This window comes from Lissotriton helveticus, chromosome 10 (assembly GCF_964261635.1).
Source record: "Lissotriton helveticus chromosome 10, aLisHel1.1, whole genome shotgun sequence".
NCBI classification, from domain to species: domain Eukaryota; kingdom Metazoa; phylum Chordata; class Amphibia; order Caudata; family Salamandridae; genus Lissotriton; species Lissotriton helveticus.
In genome coordinates this window covers 1,192,204,889-1,192,225,225 of record NC_136071.1, presented here as the reverse complement: position 1 = coordinate 1,192,225,225, position 20,337 = coordinate 1,192,204,889, and the positions used below count along the sequence as shown (strand labels likewise).

The window sequence follows — 20,337 nt, the reverse complement described above, 5'->3', positions numbered from 1 at the left end:
CTGGGGATCATACCTCCAGTCCTTGCATCAATACCTCCAGTCCTTGCATCAATACTACTTCCAGTCCTGGCATCAATACTTCCAGTCCTTGCATCAATACCTCCATTGCTGACACCAAGAACATTCCACTGTGGAGCATACCTCCAGCCCTTGCATAAATACCTCTAGTCTTTGCATCAATTTCTCCAGTTCTTGCATCAATACCTCCAGACCATGCATCAAAACCTCCTGCACAGGCATTAAAAACATTCCACTGTGGATCATACCTCCAGTCCTTGCATAAATACCTCCAGTGCTGACATCAAGAACATTCCACTGTGGAGCTTACCTCCAGCCCTTGCATCAATACCTCCAGTGATGACATCAAGAACATTCCACTGGGGATCATACCTCCAGTCCTTGCATCAATACCTCCAGTGCTGACATCAAGAACATTCCACTGGGGATCATACCTCCAGTCCTTGCATCAATACCTCCAGTGCTGACATCAAGAACATTCCACTGGGGATCATACCTCCAGTGCTTGCATCAACATCTCCAGTGCTGACATCAAGAACATTCCACTGGGGATCATACCTCCAGTGCTTGCATCAATACCTCCAGTGCTGACATCAAGAACATTCCACTGGGGATCATACCTCCAGTGCTTGCATCAATACCTCCAGTGCTGACATCAAGAACATTCCACTGGGGATCATACCTCCAGTGCTTGCATCAATACCTCCAGTGCTGACATCAAGAACATTCCACTGTGGATCATACCTCCAGTCCTTGCATCAATAACTCCAGTGCTGACATCAAGAACATTCCACTGGGGATCATACCTCCAGTCCTTGCATCAATACCTCCAGTCCTTGCATCAATACTACTTCCAGTCCTGGCATCAATACTTCCAGTCCTTGCATCAATACCTCCATTGCTGACACCAAGAACATTCCACTGTGGAGCATACCTCCAGCCCTTGCATAAATACCTCTAGTCTTTGCATCAATTTCTCCAGTTCTTGCAACAATACCTCCAGACCATGCATCAAAACCTCCTGCACAGGCATTAAAAACCTTCCACTGTGGATCATACCTCCAGTCCTTGCATAAATACCTCCAGTGCTAGCATCAAGAACATTCTACTGGGGGCCATACTGCCAGTCCTTGCATCAATACCTCAACTACTGGCTTCATGAATATTCCACTGGAGTTCATACCTCCAGTCCTTGCATTAAGAACATTCCACTTGGGAGCATTTCTCCAGTCTTTGCCTCAATACCCCCAATGCTGGCATTAATACCTCCACTCCGTGCATCAATACCTCCAGCCCTTGAATCAATACCTCCAGCCCTTGAATCAATACCCCCAGCCCTTGAATCAATACCTCCAGCCCTTGAATCAATACCTCTAGCCCTTGAATCAATACCTCCAGCCCTTGAATCAATACCTCCAATCCTTGCATCAATACCTCCAGCCCTTGAATCAATACCTCCAGCCCTTGAATCAATACCTCCAGACCTTGAATCAATACCTCCAGCCCTTGAATCAATACCTCCAGCCCTCGAATCAATACCTCCAATCCTTGCATCAATACCTCAAGCCCTTGAATCAATACCTCCAACCCTTGAATCAATACCTCCAGCCCTTGAATCAATACCTCCAGCCCTTGAATCAATACCTCCAGCCCTTGAATCAATACCTCCAATCCTTGCATCAATACCTCCAGCCCTTGAATCAATACCTCCAGCCCTTGAATCAATACCTCCAGCCCTTGAATCAATACATCCAATCCTTGCATCAATACCTCTATTCCTTGCATCAATACCTCCAATCCTTGCATCAATACCTCCAGCCCTTGAATCAATAACTCCAGCCCTTGAATCAATACCTCCAATCCTTGCATCAATACCTCCAGCCCTTGAATCAATACCTCCAGCCTTGAATCAATACCTCCAGCCCTTGAATCAATACCTCCAGCCCTTGAATCAATACCTCCAGCCCTTGAATCAATACATCCAATCCTTGCATCAATACCTCCAGCCCTTGAATCAATACCTCCAGCCCTTGAATCAATACCTCCAGCCCTTGAATCAATACCTCCAGCCCTTGAATCAATACCTCCAATCCTTGCATCAATACCTCCAGCCCTTGAATCAATACCTCCAGCCCTTGAATCAATACCTCCAGCCCTTGAATCAATACCTCCAATCCTTGCATCAATACCTCCAGCCCTTGAATCAATACCTCCAGCCCTTGAATCAATAATAATAATAATCCACATTTGTTAAGCGCACAATCACCCGTAAGGGTCTCCAGGCGCTGGGGGCCGTCGGGAAGATTAAGCAAGCTATGGCCCAGAGTCACATGGTGCTGGGCTAATCTGCCGCCGGTGCCGGGGATCGAGCAGTGACCCCCAGATTCCGGAGTCAGTCGCCCTGGCCGCGGCGCCACACCTCTTCCATGATACCTCCAGCCCTTGAATCAATACCTCCAGCCCATGAATCAATACCTCCAGTCCCTTGTGTCAATACCTCCAGTCCCTTGTGTCAATACCTCCAGTCCCTTGTGTCAATACCTCCAGTCCCTTGCGTCAATAACTACAGCCCTTGCATCAATACCTCCAGCCCTTGAATCAATACCTCCAGTGCTGGCATCAAAGACATTTCATCGGGGAACATACATCCAGTCCTGCCAGCAATACCTCCAGTACTTGCCTCAAGAACATTCCACTAAGGCGCATACCTCCAGTACTTGCATCAAGAACATTCCACTAAGGCGCATACCTCCAGTACTTGCATCAACAACATTCTGCTGAGGAGCCCACCTCCAGTCCTTACATCAAGAGCATTCCACTCGGGAGCACACCTCCAGTGCTGGCATTAATACCTCCAGTACTTGCATCAAGAGCGTTCCACTGAGGAGCAAACATCTGGTACTGGTATCCCTACCGTCAGTGCTTTTATCAAAAACATTCCACTGAGCAGCATACCTCCAGGCCTTGCATCAATACCCCCGGTCCTTGAATCAATACCTTCAATGCTGTCCTCAAGAACATTCCACTGGCCATCCCCTCAGTCCTTGCATCAGTACCTCCAGTGCTGGCATTAAAACCTGCAGTCCTTGAATAAATATCTCCAGTGCTGGGATCAGGAACATTCCACTGAGGAGCATACCTCCAGTACTTGCATCAAGAACATTCCACTGAGGAGCATACTTCCAGTCCTTGCATCAATACATCCTGTCCTTGCATCAAGAAAATTCCACTAAGGAGCATAACTCCAGTCCTTGCATCAAGAGTATTCCGCTAGGGAGCATACCTTCAGTCCTTGCATCAGTACCTCCAGTCCTTGCTTGAAGAACATTCCACTGAGGAGCATACCTCCAGTGCTGGCACCAAGAACATTCCACCAAGAAAGCATACCTCCAGTCCTTGCATCAATAACTCCAGTGCTGACATCAAGAACATTCCACTGGGGATCATACCTCCAGTCCTTGCATCAATACCTCCAGTCCTTGCATCAATACTACTTCCAGTCCTGGCATCAATACTTCCAGTCCTTGCATCAATACCTCCATTGCTGACACCAAGAACATTCCACTGTGGAGCATACCTCCAGCCCTTGCATAAATACCTCTAGTCTTTGCATCAATTTCTCCAGTTCTTGCAACAATACCTCCAGACCATGCATCAAAACTTCCTGCACAGGCATTAAAAACCTTCCACTGTGGATCATACCTCCAGTCCTTGCATAAATACCTCCAGTGCTAGCATCAAGAACATTCTACTGGGGGCCATACTGCCAGTCCTTGCATCAATACCTCAACTACTGGCTTCATGAATATTCCACTGGAGTTCATACCTCCAGTCCTTGCATTAAGAACATTCCACTTGGGAGCATTTCTCCAGTCTTTGCCTCAATACCCCCAATGCTGGCATTAATACCTCCACTCCGTGCATCAATACCTCCAGCCCTTGAATCAATACCTCCAGCCCTTGAATCAATACCCCCAGCCCTTGAATCAATACCTCCAGCCCTTGAATCAATACCTCTAGCCCTTGAATCAATACCTCCAGCCCTTGAATCAATACCTCCAATCCTTGCATCAATACCTCCAGCCCTTGAATCAATACCTCCAGCCCTTGAATCAATACCTCCAGACCTTGAATCAATACCTCCAGCCCTTGAATCAATACCTCCAGCCCTCGAATCAATACCTCCAATCCTTGCATCAATACCTCAAGCCCTTGAATCAATACCTCCAACCCTTGAATCAATACCTCCAGCCCTTGAATCAATACCTCCAGCCCTTGAATCAATACCTCCAGCCCTTGAATCAATACCTCCAATCCTTGCATCAATACCTCCAGCCCTTGAATCAATACCTCCAGCCCTTGAATCAATACCTCCAGCCCTTGAATCAATACATCCAATCCTTGCATCAATACCTCTATTCCTTGCATCAATACCTCCAATCCTTGCATCAATACCTCCAGCCCTTGAATCAATACCTCCAGCCCTTGAATCAATACCTCCAATCCTTGCATCAATACCTCCAGCCCTTGAATCAATACCTCCAGCCTTGAATCAATACCTCCAGCCCTTGAATCAATACCTCCAGCCCTTGAATCAATACCTCCAGCCCTTGAATCAATACATCCAATCCTTGCATCAATACCTCCAGCCCTTGAATCAATACCTCCAGCCCTTGAATCAATACCTCCAGCCCTTGAATCAATACCTCCAGCCCTTGAATCAATACCTCCAATCCTTGCATCAATACCTCCAGCCCTTGAATCAATACCTCCAGCCCTTGAATCAATACCTCCAGCCCTTGAATCAATACCTCCAATCCTTGCATCAATACCTCCAGCCCTTGAATCAATACCTCCAGCCCTTGAATCAATAATAATAATAATCCACATTTGTTAAGCGCACAATCACCCGTAAGGGTCTCCAGGCGCTGGGGGCCGTCGGGAAGATTAAGCAAGCTATGGCCCAGAGTCACATGGTGCTGGGCTAATCTGCCGCCGGTGCCGGGGATCGAGCAGTGACCCCCAGATTCCGGAGTCAGTCGCCCTGGCCGCGGCGCCACACCTCTTCCATGATACCTCCAGCCCTTGAATCAATACCTCCAGCCCATGAATCAATACCTCCAGTCCCTTGTGTCAATACCTCCAGTCCCTTGTGTCAATACCTCCAGTCCCTTGTGTCAATACCTCCAGTCCCTTGCGTCAATAACTACAGCCCTTGCATCAATACCTCCAGCCCTTGAATCAATACCTCCAGTGCTGGCATCAAAGACATTTCATCGGGGAACATACATCCAGTCCTGCCAGCAATACCTCCAGTACTTGCCTCAAGAACATTCCACTAAGGCGCATACCTCCAGTACTTGCATCAAGAACATTCCACTAAGGCGCATACCTCCAGTACTTGCATCAACAACATTCTGCTGAGGAGCCCACCTCCAGTCCTTACATCAAGAGCATTCCACTCGGGAGCACACCTCCAGTGCTGGCATTAATACCTCCAGTACTTGCATCAAGAGCGTTCCACTGAGGAGCAAACATCTGGTACTGGTATCCCTACCGTCAGTGCTTTTATCAAAAACATTCCACTGAGCAGCATACCTCCAGGCCTTGCATCAATACCCCCGGTCCTTGAATCAATACCTTCAATGCTGTCCTCAAGAACATTCCACTGGCCATCCCCTCAGTCCTTGCATCAGTACCTCCAGTGCTGGCATTAAAACCTGCAGTCCTTGAATAAATATCTCCAGTGCTGGGATCAGGAACATTCCACTGAGGAGCATACCTCCAGTACTTGCATCAAGAACATTCCACTGAGGAGCATACTTCCAGTCCTTGCATCAATACATCCTGTCCTTGCATCAAGAAAATTCCACTAAGGAGCATAACTCCAGTCCTTGCATCAAGAGTATTCCGCTAGGGAGCATACCTTCAGTCCTTGCATCAGTACCTCCAGTCCTTGCTTGAAGAACATTCCACTGAGGAGCATACCTCCAGTGCTGGCACCAAGAACATTCCACCAAGAAAGCATACCTCCAGTCCTTGCATCAATACCTCCAGTACTTGCATCAAGAACATTCCACTGAGGAGCATACTTCCAGTCCTTGCATCAAGAGTATTCCACTGGGGAGCATACCTCCAGTACTTGCATCAAGAACATTCCACTGAGGAGCATTCCTCCAGTCCTTGCATTAATGCATCCAGTGCTTGCATCAATACCTCCAGTACTGGCATCAATACCTCCAGTTCTGGCGTCAATACCTCCAGTCACGTGTATCAATACCATCAGTCCTGTGCATCAATACCTCCAGTTCTGGCGTCAATACCTCCAGTCACGTGTATCAATACCACCAGTCCCGGCATCAATACCTCCAGTTCTGGCGTCAATACCTCCAGTCACGTGTATCAATACCACCAGTCCCGGCATCAATACCTCCAGTCCCGGCATCAATACCTTCAGTTCTGGCGTCAATACCTCCTGTCCTTGCATCAATACCTCAAGTTCCTTGCGTCAATACCTCCAGTCCCTTCCGGCAATACCTAAAGTTCCTTGCGTCAATACCTCCAGTCCCTTCTGGCAATACCTCAAGTCCCTTCCGGCAATACCTCAAGTCCCTTCCGGCAATACCTCCAGTCCTTGCCTCGATAACTCCAGTCCTTGCCTCGATAACTCTAGTCCTTGCCTCGATAACTCCAGTCCTTGCCTCGATAACTCCAGTCCTTGCCTCGATAACTCCAGTCCTTGCCTCGATAACTCCAGTCCTTGCCTCGATAACTCCAGTCCTTGCCTCGATACCTCCAGTGCTTGCATCAGTACCTCCAGTCCCTTCCGTCAATACCTCCAGTCCTGGCATCAATACCTCCAGTCCTTGCATCAATACCTCCAGTCCCTTGCATCCTTCAGTCCCTTGTGTCAATACCTCCAGTCCCTTGCGTCAATACCTCCAGTGCTGGCATCAATACCTCCATTCCTTGCATCAATGCCTCCAGTACTGACATCAATGCCTCCACTACTGACATCAATACCTCCAGTACTGGCATCAATACCTCCAGTACTGGCATCAATACATCTAGTACTGGCATCAATACATCTAGTACTGGCATCAATACCTCCAGTCCTTGCATCAATACCTCCAGTCCTGGCATCAATACCTCCAGTTCCTTGCGTCAATACCTCCAGTGCTGGCATCAATACCTCCATTCCTTGCATCAATGCCTCCAGTACTGGCATTAATACCTCCAGTACTGGCATCAATACATGTAGTACTGGCATCAATACATCCTGTACTGGCATCAATTCATCCAGTACTGGCATCAATTCATCCAGTACTGGCATCAATACATCCAGTACTGGCATCAATACATCCAGTCCTGGCATCAATACATCCAGTCCTGGCATCAATACCTCCGGTACTGGCATCAATACCTCTAGTCCTGGCATCAATACCTCCGGTACTGGCATCAATACCTCCGGTACTGGCATCAATACATCCAGTACTGGCATCAATACCTCCGGTACTGGCATCAATACCTCCGGTACTGGCATCAATACCTCGGGTACTGGCATCAATACCTCGAGTACTGGCATCAATACCTCCAGTACTGGCATCAATACATCCAGTACTGGCATCAATACCTCCAGTCCTGGCATCAATACCTCCAGTACTGGCATCAATACCTCCAGTCCTTGCATCAATACATCTACTACTGGCATCAATACCTCCAGTACTGGCATCAATACCTCCAGTCCAGGCATCAATACCTCTAGTATTGACATCAATACCTTCAGTACTGACATCAATACCTCCATTCCTTGCATCAATGCCTCCAGTACTGACATCAATGCCTCCAGTACTGACATCAATACCTCCAGTACTGGCATCAATACATCTAGTACTGGCATCAATACCTCCAGTCCTTGCATCAATACCTCCAGTCCTTGCATCAATACCTCCAGTACTGGCATCAATACCTCCAGTCCTTGCATCAATACCTCCAGTCCTGGCATCAATACCTCCAGTCCTTGCATCAATACCTCCAGTCCTGGCATCAATACCTCCATTCCTTGCATCAATACCTCCAGTCCTGGCCTCAATACCTCCATTCCTTGCATCAATGCCTCCAGTACTGGCATCAATACCTCCAGTACTGGCATCAATACATCTAGTACTGGCATCAATACATCCTGTACTGGCATCAATTCATCCAGTACTGACATCAATACCTCCAGTACTGGCATCAATACATCCAGTACTGGCATCAATACCTCCAGTACTGGCATCAACACATCCAGTCCTGGCATCAATACCTCCAGTTCCTTGCGTCAATACCTCCAGTGCTGGCATCAATACCTCCATTCCTTGCATCAATGCCTCCAGTACTGGCATTAATACCTCCAGTACTGGCATCAATACATCTAGTACTGGCATCAATACATCCTGTACTGGCATCAATTTATCCAGTACTGGCATCAATACCTCCAGTACTGGCATCAATTCATCCAGTCCTGGCATCAATACCTCCAGTACTGGCATCAATACATCCAGTCCTGGCATCAATACATCCAGTCCTGGCATCAATACCTCCGGTACTGGCATCCTGGCATCAATACCTCCGGTACTGGCATCAATACATCCTGTACTGGCATCAATACTTCCAGTACTGGCATCAATACCTCCAGTCCAGGCATCAATACCTCTAGTACTGACATCAATACCTTCAGTACTGACATCAATACCTCCATTCCTTGCATCAATGCCTCCAGTACTGACATCAATGCCTCCAGTACTGACATCAATACCTCCAGTACTGGCATCAATACATCTAGTACTGGCATCAATACCTCCAGTCCTTGCATCAATACCTCCATTCCTTGCATCAATACCTCCAGTACTGGCATCAATACCTCCAGTCCTTGCATCAATACCTCCAGTCCTTGCATCAATACCTCCAGTCCTGGCATCAATACCTCCAGTCCTGGCATCAATACCTCCAGTCCTGGCATCAATACCTCCAGTCCTGGCATCAATACCTCCATTCCTTGCATCAATACCTCCATTCCTTGCATCAATACCTCCAGTCCTTGCATCAATACCTCCAGTCCTTGCATCAATACCTCCAGTCCTTGCATCAATGCCTCCAGTACTGGCATCAATACATCTAGTACTGGCATCAATACATCCTGTACTGGCATCAATTCATCCAGTACTGGCATCAATACCTCCAGTACTGGCATCAATACATCCAGTACTGGCATCAATACCTCCAGTACTGGCATCAATACATCCAGTCTTGGCATCAATACCTCCTGTACTGGCATCAATACCTCCAGTACTGGCATCAATACATCCACTCTTGGCATCAATACCTCCGGTACTCGCATCAATACCTCCAGTCCTGGCATCAATACATCTTGTACTGGCATCAATACCTCCAGTCCTTGCATCAATACCTCCAGTCCTTGCATCAATGCCTCCAGTACTGGCATCAATACCTCCAGTACTGGCATCAATACATCTAGTACTGGCATCAATACATCCTGTACTGGCATCAATACCTCCAGTACTGGCATCAATACATCCACTCTTGGCATAAATACCTCCGGTACTCGCATCAATACCTCCAGTCCTGGCATCAATACATCTTGTACTGGCATCAATACCTCCAGTCCTTGCATCAATACCTCCAGTACTGGCATCAATACATCCACTCTTGGCATCAATACCTCCGGTACTCGCATCAATACCTCCAGTCCTGGCATCAATACATCTTGTACTGACATCAATACCTCCAGTCCTTGCATCAATACCTCCAGTCCTTGCATCAATGCCTCCAGTACTGGCATCAATACCTCCAGTACTGGCATCAATACATCCAGTCTTGGCATCAATACCTCCAATACATCCACTCTTGGCATCAATACCTCCGGTACTCGCATCAATACCTCCAGTCCTGGCATCAATACATCTAGTACTGGCATCAATACCTCCAGTCCTTGCATCAATACCTCCAGTCCTTGCATCAATGCCTCCAGTACTGGCATCAATACCTCCAGTACTGGCATCAATACATCTAGTACTGGCATCAATACATCCTGTACTGGCATCAATTCATCCAGTACTGGCATCAATACCTCCAGTACTGGCATCAATACCTCCAGTACTGGCATCAATACCTCCAGTACTGGCATCAATACATCCAGTCTTGGCATCAATACCTCCTGTACTGGCATCAATACATCCACTCTTGGCATCAATACCTCCGGTACTCGCATCAATACCTCCAGTCCTGGCATCAATACATCTTGTACTGGCATCAATACCTTCAGTCTTGGCATCAAAACCTCCGGTACTGGCATCAATACCTCCGGTACTGGCATCAATACATCCAGTACTGGCATCAATACATCCAGTACTGGCATCAATACCTCCAGTACTGACATCAATACATCCAGTCTTGGCATCAATACCTCCGGTACTGGCATCAATACCTCCAGTACTGGCATCAATACCTCCAGTCCAGGCATCAATACCTCTAGTCCAGGCATCAATACCTCTAGTCCAGGCATCAATACCTCTAGTCCTGGCATCAATACCTCCAGTACTGGCATCAATACATCTTGTACTGGCATCAATACCTCCAGTGCTGGCATCAACACCTCCAGTACTGGCATCAATGCCTCCAGTACTGGCATCAATGCCTCCAGTACTGGCATCAATACATCCAGTACTGGCATCAATACCTCCAGTCCAGGCATCAATACCTCTAGTACTGGCATCAATACCTCCAGTACTGGCATCAATACATCTTGTACTGGCATCAATACCTCCAGTACTGGCATCAATACCTCCAGTACTGGCATCAATACCTCCGGTACTGGCATCAATACCTCCAGTACTGGCATCAATACCTCCAGTACTGGCATCAATACCTCCAGTACTGGCATCAATACCTCTAGTCCTGGCATCAATACATCTTGTACTGGCATCAATACCTCCAGTACTGGCATCAATACCTCCAGTACTGGCATCAATACCTCCAGTCCAGGCATCAATACCTCTAGTCCTGGCATCAATACCTCTAGTCCTGGCATCAATACCTCCAGTACTGGCATCAATACCTCCAGTCCTTGCATCAATACATCTACTACTGGCATCAATACCTCCAGTACTGGCATCAATACCTCCAGTCCAGGCATCAATACCTCTAGTCCTGGCATCAATACCTCCAGTACTGGCATCAATACCTCCAGTCCTTGCATCAATACATCTACTACTGGCATCAATACCTCCAGTACTGGCATCAATACCTCCAGTACTGGCATCAATACATCTACTACTGGCATCAAAACCTCCGGTACTGGCATCAATACATCTTGTACTGGCATCAATACCTCCAGTCCTGGCATCAATACCTCTAGTCCAGGCATCAATACCTCTAGTCCAGGCATCAATACCTCTAGTCCTGGCATCAATACCTCTAGTCCTGGCATCAATACCTCCAGTACTGGCATCAATACCTCTAGTCCTGGCATCAATACATCTTGTACTGGCATCAATACCTCCAGTACTGGCATCAATACCTCCAGTAATGGCATCAATATCTCCAGTACTGCCATCAATACATCTTGTACTGGCATCAATACCTCCGGTACTGGCATCAATACCTCCAGTACTGGCATCAATACCTCCAGTGCTGGCATCAATACCTCCAGTGCTGGCATCAATACCTCCAGTCCAGGCATCAATACATCTAGTACTGGCATCAATATCTCCAGTACTGGCATCAATACCTCCGGTACTGGCATCAATATCTCCAGTACTGGCATCAATACATCTTGTACTGGCATCAATACCTCCGGTACTGGCATCAATACCTCCAGTACTGGCATCAATACCTCCAGTCTTTGCATCAATACCTCTAGTCCTGGCATCAATACCTCTAGTCCTGGCATCAATACCTCCAGTACTGGCATCAATACCTCCGGTACTGGCATCAATGCCTCCAGTACTGGCATCAATACCTCCGGTACTGGCATCAATGCCTCCAGTCCTGGCATCAATACCTTCAGTCCTGGCATCAATATCTCCAGTACTGGCATCAATACCTCCAGTACGGGCATCAATACCTCCAGTACGGGCATCAATACCTCCAGTACTGGCATCAATATCTCCAGTACTGGCATCAATACATCTTGTACTGGCATCAATACCTCCGGTACTGGCATCAATACCTCCAGTACTGGCATCAATACCTCCAGTCTTTGCATCAATACCTCTAGTCCTGGCATCAATACCTCTAGTCCTGGCATCAATACCTCCAGTACTGGCATCAATACCTCCGGTACTGGCATCAATGCCTCCAGTACTGGCATCAATACCTCCGGTACTGGCATCAATGCCTCCAGTCCTGGCATCAATACCTTCAGTCCTGGCATCAATATCTCCAGTACTGGCATCAATACTTCCAGTACTGGCATCAATACCTCCAGTACGGGCATCAATACCTCCAGTACTGGCATCAATATCTCCAGTACTGGCATCAATACTTCCAGTACTGGCATCAATACTTCCAGTACTGGCATCAATACCTCCAGTCCTGGCATCAATACCTCCAGTACTGGCATCAATACCTCCAGTACTGGCATCAATATCTCCAGTACTGGCATCAATACTTCCAGTACTGGCATCAATACCTCCAGTACTGGCATCAATACCTCCAGTACTGGCATCAATACCTCCAGTACTGGCATCAATATCTCCAGTACTGGCATCAATACTTCCAGTACTGGCATCAATACCTCCAGTACTGGCATCAATATCTCCAGTACTGGCATCAATACTTACAGTACTGGCATCAATACCTCCAGTACTGGCATCAATACTTCCAGTCCTTGTATCTAGTCTATTCTATTCTTTCTTCATTCGTCCTGCCAAAGACAGGACATAAAAGATACATAGAGATACAAATATCATATAAAATCAATCTTGTCACAGCAAATACAAATTCATTTCCCATTTAAAAAGAACACAACAGCTCACAAATACAGTACTTTTTCTCAAAACTGAAGTGGCAGCGCAAAACACTTGGGTTGCTAAGTATTTATCAGATGTGAACTAAAGTGACAGTGCAAAGCGCTTAGGTCCGTTAATAGCAGCAAATATTATCTAATAGTGCAACAAGAAGCGACAACTGCAGCCATCAATAGCAGCAATCATTGCCAATAAATACATGAATAATAAAATCGGGCCTACAAAGTAGTTAGCAAATCAGGCAAACATTTTAGCAGCAATACCAATGCATTCCATACAGAAAGTGATAAAATACATTGAAATTTAAACAGCATACTTGTTCTCTTTGCTAAAACGCACTTCAAAAACCGCCAACAGCAAAAAAGACATCGAAATCTTAAGTTGCTGCAAAAAGTAAAAACCAATTTGTGCTTTGAAAATTGTGTCTGCGCAAGAGAAGTATTAAAAATGTCCTGGTAAATGGAAGATAAAATTTACAAAAAAATACAAAGTGTAAAATTGTTTGACTCGAATGTTCATCACAGGGGCAGACCATAATCGATTCTGAAGAATACTGACCCAGGGAGAAGCATATCAACCAACGAAAAGATCCCAGCCTGAATCTAGATAACAGATTCCTTTCATGCACATTATTTACATATATTAAATACGGGGCAATGTATACCGCCAGCCCTTGCATCAATACCTCCAGTCCTTGCATCTATACCTCCAGTCCTTGCATCAGTACCTCCAGTCCTTGCATCAGTACCTCCAGTACTGGCATTAAGAACAGAGGTGCGCCTTCTTTCTTGAAGTGGGGCAGGGCAGGGGTGGTCCTGATTAGGGGTGGGCGAAATTTGCGTAATCGCCTTACGCAAATCTCCGTAAAACGGTAAAAAATCTCTGTGAACCCACTGAATTGCTTGTTCGCGATGCTTTTTTACTGTTTGCAATAACTGTTTGCGTCCTCGGGGGGAAATATCTCGCGAGCACGCATTTGAGAACACGAACAAGCAAAAAATTTCGCGAAGTTGCATAACGCAGTATTTTGGGCAATTTCGCGTTCTCCGCAGAACGCAAAATAACCCAAATTCCGCGAACGGAACGAAATTTACCGCCCAGGCCTAGTCCTGATGCGCAGGGAGTTGCTCTTCTACATCCTGGGTGTACGGATGGTGAGGCCCGTTGCCCTATTTTGCTTTGCTTCTCTTTTTCGGAGGTGCTGAGCTCCTCTGGGGGAGGTGCGGGGGGGTCAGGGGAGGTGTTTTTGATGATGGCTCTGTAGATATTGCAAGTACCTTGACGTAGGTGCTGGCTGTCCAGTAACTCCAATTGGAGGAACAGCGCTTCAGTGTCTCGTCGGGGTAGTAAGCGCTATATACATGCAATTACAGTACAAACATTGCTGTCTGCCGCTTCAAGGAGCTGTACTGTTTGTTTCTTGTGTGTGTTTGTGAGGGCGCAGCGAGGGTCGCAGGTCCGTGCTGACCTCGGATTGTGTGTAGCACCAAGGAAAACTACCACAGCAGAGAGCAGTGGGGCAGACACTGCCTGGCACAGGAGGGGGCATGTCTTTGAAATCAGAGAGGGATCATTGCCCCTGAACTGGCGCCCCAGCATGAGGAGAGAGTATGTGCCCATGCTGGGGCTTTACCTCTGCTGGCACCAGTGCTTTAACCCCTTCCTTGCGGGGCACATTCCCCCCACTGTGCTAGGGGGAGGGGGCGCGCACAGCGCCCCGGTGCTCATGACGAGCTCAGCTCGTCATGCAGCACGGTGGTCGTGTGCTCATGACTTCAGCCCGTTATGACCACACCCGTTTCTTTAGAACGCTCGCACAGCAGGGGAATTAGCCCAGCGTTCCAACGGTCATGACGAGCTCAGCTCGTCATGAGCACACGAGCACCGTGGCTGAAGTCGAAGGAGTTAAACATGCAGGTACTCTCCAGGACGGAGTTCCATCTAGTATAAGGGGGTCACCCAGTGCCCCTCAGAACCTGGGTGCACAAGAATGAGGAAAGTGTTGGCTCTGTCCGGTACAGGATTGATTCTAGGTTTACTGAATAATAACAATTAGAAATCAGTACTCAAACTTTTCAGTAATAATCAATGAACATGTAAGAGAAGGAAGGACAAACAACACACCAAAGAAATTGAGTAAATCTGAAGTTGTATTAAAGGATAATTCTATATTTTCTTTTAAATTTAATGGTGTCGAGATAACATTAGAAGGCTGTCACAGTTCATGAACATATGAGTTGTTCAAACGGCGCATGTGATAAGGTGAAAAAAGTGTAAAAAAAGTGCTAAGTGTGAACGAGATATATACAGTGCTGTACGGAGGGTTAAAAACTGGCGATTCAAAGAACATCCATCCCTAGGTACATAAATCTCCACGCCGCTTGGGATTTATATTTCCATTTCACGTGGGGTGGAGAGAGTAGGGTCAGGATTATGACAAGCACGTCGACGTTTCGACCCAGAGAGGTGTGATTTACTAGTAGGCACAGTGGGTCTTCCTCAGGACAAAGCGAACCAAGGGACAGCCTGCACAATTAAAAATGGGTGGATTTAAATTGGTGTGTTTGATATAGGGACAGGAACAGCATGGTAAGTGAACTGGGGGAGAGGAGTTGGCCCTCATGGCTAGAGCGCTCGACCTCCGACCTGGGAAACTGGGTTTGAGTCTCAGTAATGACGCTAAACCTCCTGTGATTCTGGGAAAATCACGTAATCTCCCCGTGCCTAACAAAAATGAAAGTGTGTCATCCTGTAATATAACTGGTGCTATGTGAGCGCTCTGATACCCGATTTGGGTCAAGTTCGCGCTATATAAATCTCTGCAAAAAAAAAAAAAAAAATGGAGGACCTACCCGATTTGAAGAAGGAAAGAAAAGAAGTCTTCAGGGTGTGGTCCACCGTAGGTTGGATTCAAAGAAATGACTGTAGTAAGTTCTGGCACTTTTTTCACGTTAAGGGATGAGTACCTGCACTTCTCAGCCCTGGTACAATACATTTAACTTGAGAGTACTGGCACTTCTGAATAGCAAACAGGCACTATGGATAGTGAATGCCTGATCTATATTTACACTAAAAGCACTCATGCCACAGCAGGAGAAGCCTCACTGTGTGCCAAAGAGGAGAGATTACTCTACCTCTCCTGGCACCCCTGCACGAGGAGCTGCCAGTCTGTGCCCATGCTGAGAGTTTAATCTACCTCCGTGGCACCCCTGCACGAGGAGCTGCAGTCTGTGCCCATGCTGAGAGTTTAATCTACCTCTGTGGCACCCCTGCACGAGCAGCTGCGGTCTGTGCCCACGCTGAGAGTTTAATCTACCTCTGTGGCACCCCTGCACGAGCAGCTGCAGTCTGTGCCCAAACAGAGAGTTTAATCTACCTCTGTGGCACCCCTGCACGAGGAGCTGCCAGTCTGTGCCCAAACAGAGAGTTTAATCTACCTCTGTGGCACCACAGCACGAGCAGCTGCAGTCTGTGCCCATGCTGGGAGTTTAATCTACCTCTGTGGCACCCTGCACGAGGAGCTGCCAGTCTGTACCCAAACAGAGAGTGTGGCACCACAGCACGAGGAGCTGCCAGTCTGTGCCCATGCTGAGAGATTAATCTACCTCTGTGGCACCCCTGCACGAGGAGCTGCAGTCTGTGCCCATGCTGAGAGATTAATCTCTGCCCCCCACCCTGTTGGTGCCACAGCCAGGGAAAGTTTAGGTTTTTGCAGAGTTTTATATAGCGCGAGCTAGACCCGAACTGAATCAGGTATCAGAGCGCTTTACATAGCACCAGTTACGTTACATGAGGACACGCATTCATTTTTAGGCACGGGGAGATTAAGTGATTTGCCCAGAATCACAGGAGGTTTTTGGCGTCGTTACCGAGACTCGAACCCAGATCCCCAGGTCCGAGGTCGAGCGCCCTAGCCGTCAGGCCAACTCCTCTCCCATTTTTAGCTGTTCCTACAGATGCCAGAGGCCCCGCAGTGCCCGAGCATGGGCACAGGGTTAGTGAGTGAGCCCTGCTGGCACCACAGAGTGAGGTCACTCAGTGCCAGGCACGGGCAGGGTTAGGGGTCGAAGCTGGCACCACAGCATGGGGCCCCGCAGTGTGTGCCAGGCACGGGCAGGGGTGGGCTCGCATGGCACCACTGCACAGACACACAGCCAATCACTGATCTCGGCTGGCACCACAGCCCTCGCGCAGGAAAGCCCCTTCACTGAAGCCAAGTCCATGGGATTCCTGTGCAGTTGCTGCCTGTGGGTGTTGCCCGCCCCCGCAGGGGCCCCCAGTACACGCCGAAACCCTCCCTTTCAAACACCGCCGAAGAATGCGCCCACCCTCCGAGGAACGCGCCCTGCGAGATTTCAGAAGACTCTCTGGAGGCCGTGCCAGGGCAGCCCAGTGCCAGCCCGTGCCAGGGCAGCACAGCGCCAGCCCGTGCCGGGGCAGCCCGGGGCAGCACAGCGCCAGCCCGTGCCGGGGCAGCCCGGGGCAGCACAGCGCCAGCCCGTGCCGGGGCAGCCTAGTGCAGCACAGTGCCAGCCCGTGCCGGGGCAGCCTGGGGCAGCACAGCGCCAGCCGTGCCACGACAGCCCGGGGCAGCACAGTGCCAGCCCGTGCCATGACAGCCCAGTGCCAGCCGTGCCACGATAGCCCGGGGCAGCACAGTGCCAGCCCGTGCCATGACAGCCCAGGGCAGCACAGTGCCAGCCGTGCCACGATAGCCCGGGGCAGCACAGTACCAGCCCGTGCCATGACAGCACAGTGCAGCACAGCGCCAGCCCGTGCCAGAGCAACACAGCGCCAGTCCGTGCCGGGGCAGCCGGGGACAGCACAGCGCCAGCCTTCGGCGATCCCTGGAAGCAGCCTGGGGATGCCAGGCTCCATGTATGATATATGCATATGTTGTATGTGCACTAGCGATAGTGTTTATATGTGCACACAAGCGGGGGAATGCGGCGTTCACAAAGCGCCGCACACCCAGACACGCCAGTGTGCACACAGACACACATGTGCACGAGTAACCCGTGCTAACAGACGGGAGCGTAGGACACTGCCAGACGAACCCCGGGCTCCACGGACAAACGCCTACCTGTTCACAGAGCGCTTCTAAGCGCTATATACATTCACAATACGGTAGAAGCCAAGCTGCCAGTCTCCGTGCCCCCCTGGTCGCCTCCACTGTTAAAGTGTTTCTAAAATGTGACACTTATAACTATTTCGCACAAAAATAAAAATGTTGAATATGTTTTTTGCAAATTTAACTTTTCAAAGTGCTAGAAGATAACCCCGGCCATGTGCACAGCGGCTTTTGACAGACGCACACGTGTACTGCTTGGAGTGCACACCTTGCCGGGCTTTCTTTGGGGCCAGAGACCCACTGTGTCTCCTCCCAGGGGCCTGGGGTGACGGTGTCCTGCCACTAAAGTGCACCCCTATGTATCGCCCCTCCCTCAGTGACGCGGGGCGCCGTGCCCTGGTGCACAGATATGTACAGACCTCACGCGCATCAGCTGCGGGTGCCAGGGTGCCCAGGCCTGGCCTGCCACCCACGAGGGGCACAGGCCCAGTCCTTGGCACCGGGTCCACGCCCCTGGCACACTTCCGAAGACCCCAGCAGGATCAGACGCGTTATTTCACGCAGGAACCAATACGGACAGCTATGAAACACATCACATAATTAATAACAAACATGGCCTCTTGGTGGAAACTCCAGCCTGGCACAGAGAGGGCGCCCAGGCTCTATAGCGCCCTGAGGACGCACACATGGTAGACATGCCCGACACACATGCTAACATGACATATCTATGTCACAAACCACACAGGCACACATACATAAATATATTTAATTGAGCGGCTGCTCTGATCTCTCACCCAGCGCGTTTACATCATTTATTTCCATTTGATCAGACCCGGGGACCCTCTGTGCCTGACTAAAGTGGGAATAATCTCTCGTGGCAGCCGAATTAAACCATCAGCCCCGTTATCCAGCATGTGGCCTCTGTGCTTAACACCTTAAAGATCGTGACCTTTCACCTTTCACCTGCCCCGGGCACACGGGCTCCAGACCGGTTGGTAAGGTGTTCGTCCCTGGACACGTGGAAGCAAATCAGCCCCCAGTTCGGGGCTCTGGAAGCAAGCTCAGGGGGCCCATAAGGGCCCTGCCTGAGGGCGTGAACCATCCGAGGTCCCTCAAACTCCCAAGGTCCCTGAGGGCCAGGGGCCCGGCCCTCCCTGGCCCTTCTCTGCTGCACTAGGGGGTGCTTTCTCTCGGTGCCCCGAGGCCCAGGGGTGGCCCCTGCAGCAAGGGGTGCTGACTCTCCAGGCCCATGGGCCCTAGGGGTCTGCCTCCCCCCCCAAGGATCTGCTCTCCCCCTGAGGAAGTTCCCCCAGACTGCCCCTGATCCCTTCTGCAGGCCCCCCTGCCTGCCCACCACACGAATCTGTCCTTTCCCTCCCTGGCACCAGCCTTGGTCCATAGATGCCCGATTGCCCCCTCTGAAGCCCCCTCCGGTGGCGTCTCCTCTGCCCCCCTGTACCTGGGCTAGCCCTGGGCATTCCCCCCGTAAGGGGCCTGTTACCCCTCCTCGAAGCCTCCTTCCACCCCCTTGGAGCCACCACTGCCCCCCCAGAAGCCCCACCGCCGCCTCCCTGGTGCCCCAAGTTCCCTCCCCAGACCCCCACGCCCTATCCTGGGCTCCTAAATCCACTGGATCCACGCGCCCTGGGGCCCGGCCTCTCACCTGCACCAGGTCCTGGCCCCGGAGGCCGCCCTTGGCCTCCTCAAAGACCGCGCTCTCCTCGCCCGCCTCCCCGGACATCCTGACGGGCTTCAGCTGGGTGAAGACGGCGGCCTCGTCCGGCGCGGGGGTGCCCAGGGTGGGGCAGCTGTCTCTCATCCCCCCGGTCCTGGTCAGCTCATGCACGCCTGGCAGGGAGGGTGGGTGGATGAGTGGGTGGATGGATGGGTGGGAAGGAGCCTTGTATCCACAGACACCAGGTGAGCTGCTGCTGGGGTGTCTGCACTCAAGAGTGAAACCTTACCTGTCCAAGGAGGGCGGGGCCCCGGGCACTGACAGCAGCGCGCAGCCAATCACAGCCCGAGCCCTCAGCCAATGGCAGGGACCAGGTGCGCAGGGGTCCTGTCTGTCAGCCATGGGAGGCAGGAGGAGACAAGGGGAGGGAGAGAAGGAAGAAACGAAAAAGAAAGAGGAAGAAAACATAACACCGAAACACGAGAGGGGAGAAACAAAGAAAGAAGAAAAGGAGAGAAATAGAGAAGTATAAAAGAGAAAGGAAG

At 49.7% G+C, this 20,337-nt stretch overlaps 1 protein-coding gene across 2 annotated transcripts in view; it reads right to left on the bottom strand.

Annotated features, from left to right (window-relative positions):
* Positions 1–20,053, bottom strand: part of LOC144785677 (Krueppel-like factor 5) — a 166,092-nt gene extending 146,039 nt beyond the window's left edge. For both annotated transcript variants that reach the window (XM_078664471.1, XM_078664472.1), the window contains exon 1: positions 19,781–20,053. In XM_078664471.1, coding sequence (XP_078520597.1) covers positions 19,781–19,936 — 156 coding nt within the window. In that variant the 5' untranslated portion in view covers positions 19,937–20,053. The remainder of the gene's footprint in view (positions 1–19,780) is intronic.
* Positions 20,054–20,337: the final 284 nt, after the last annotated feature.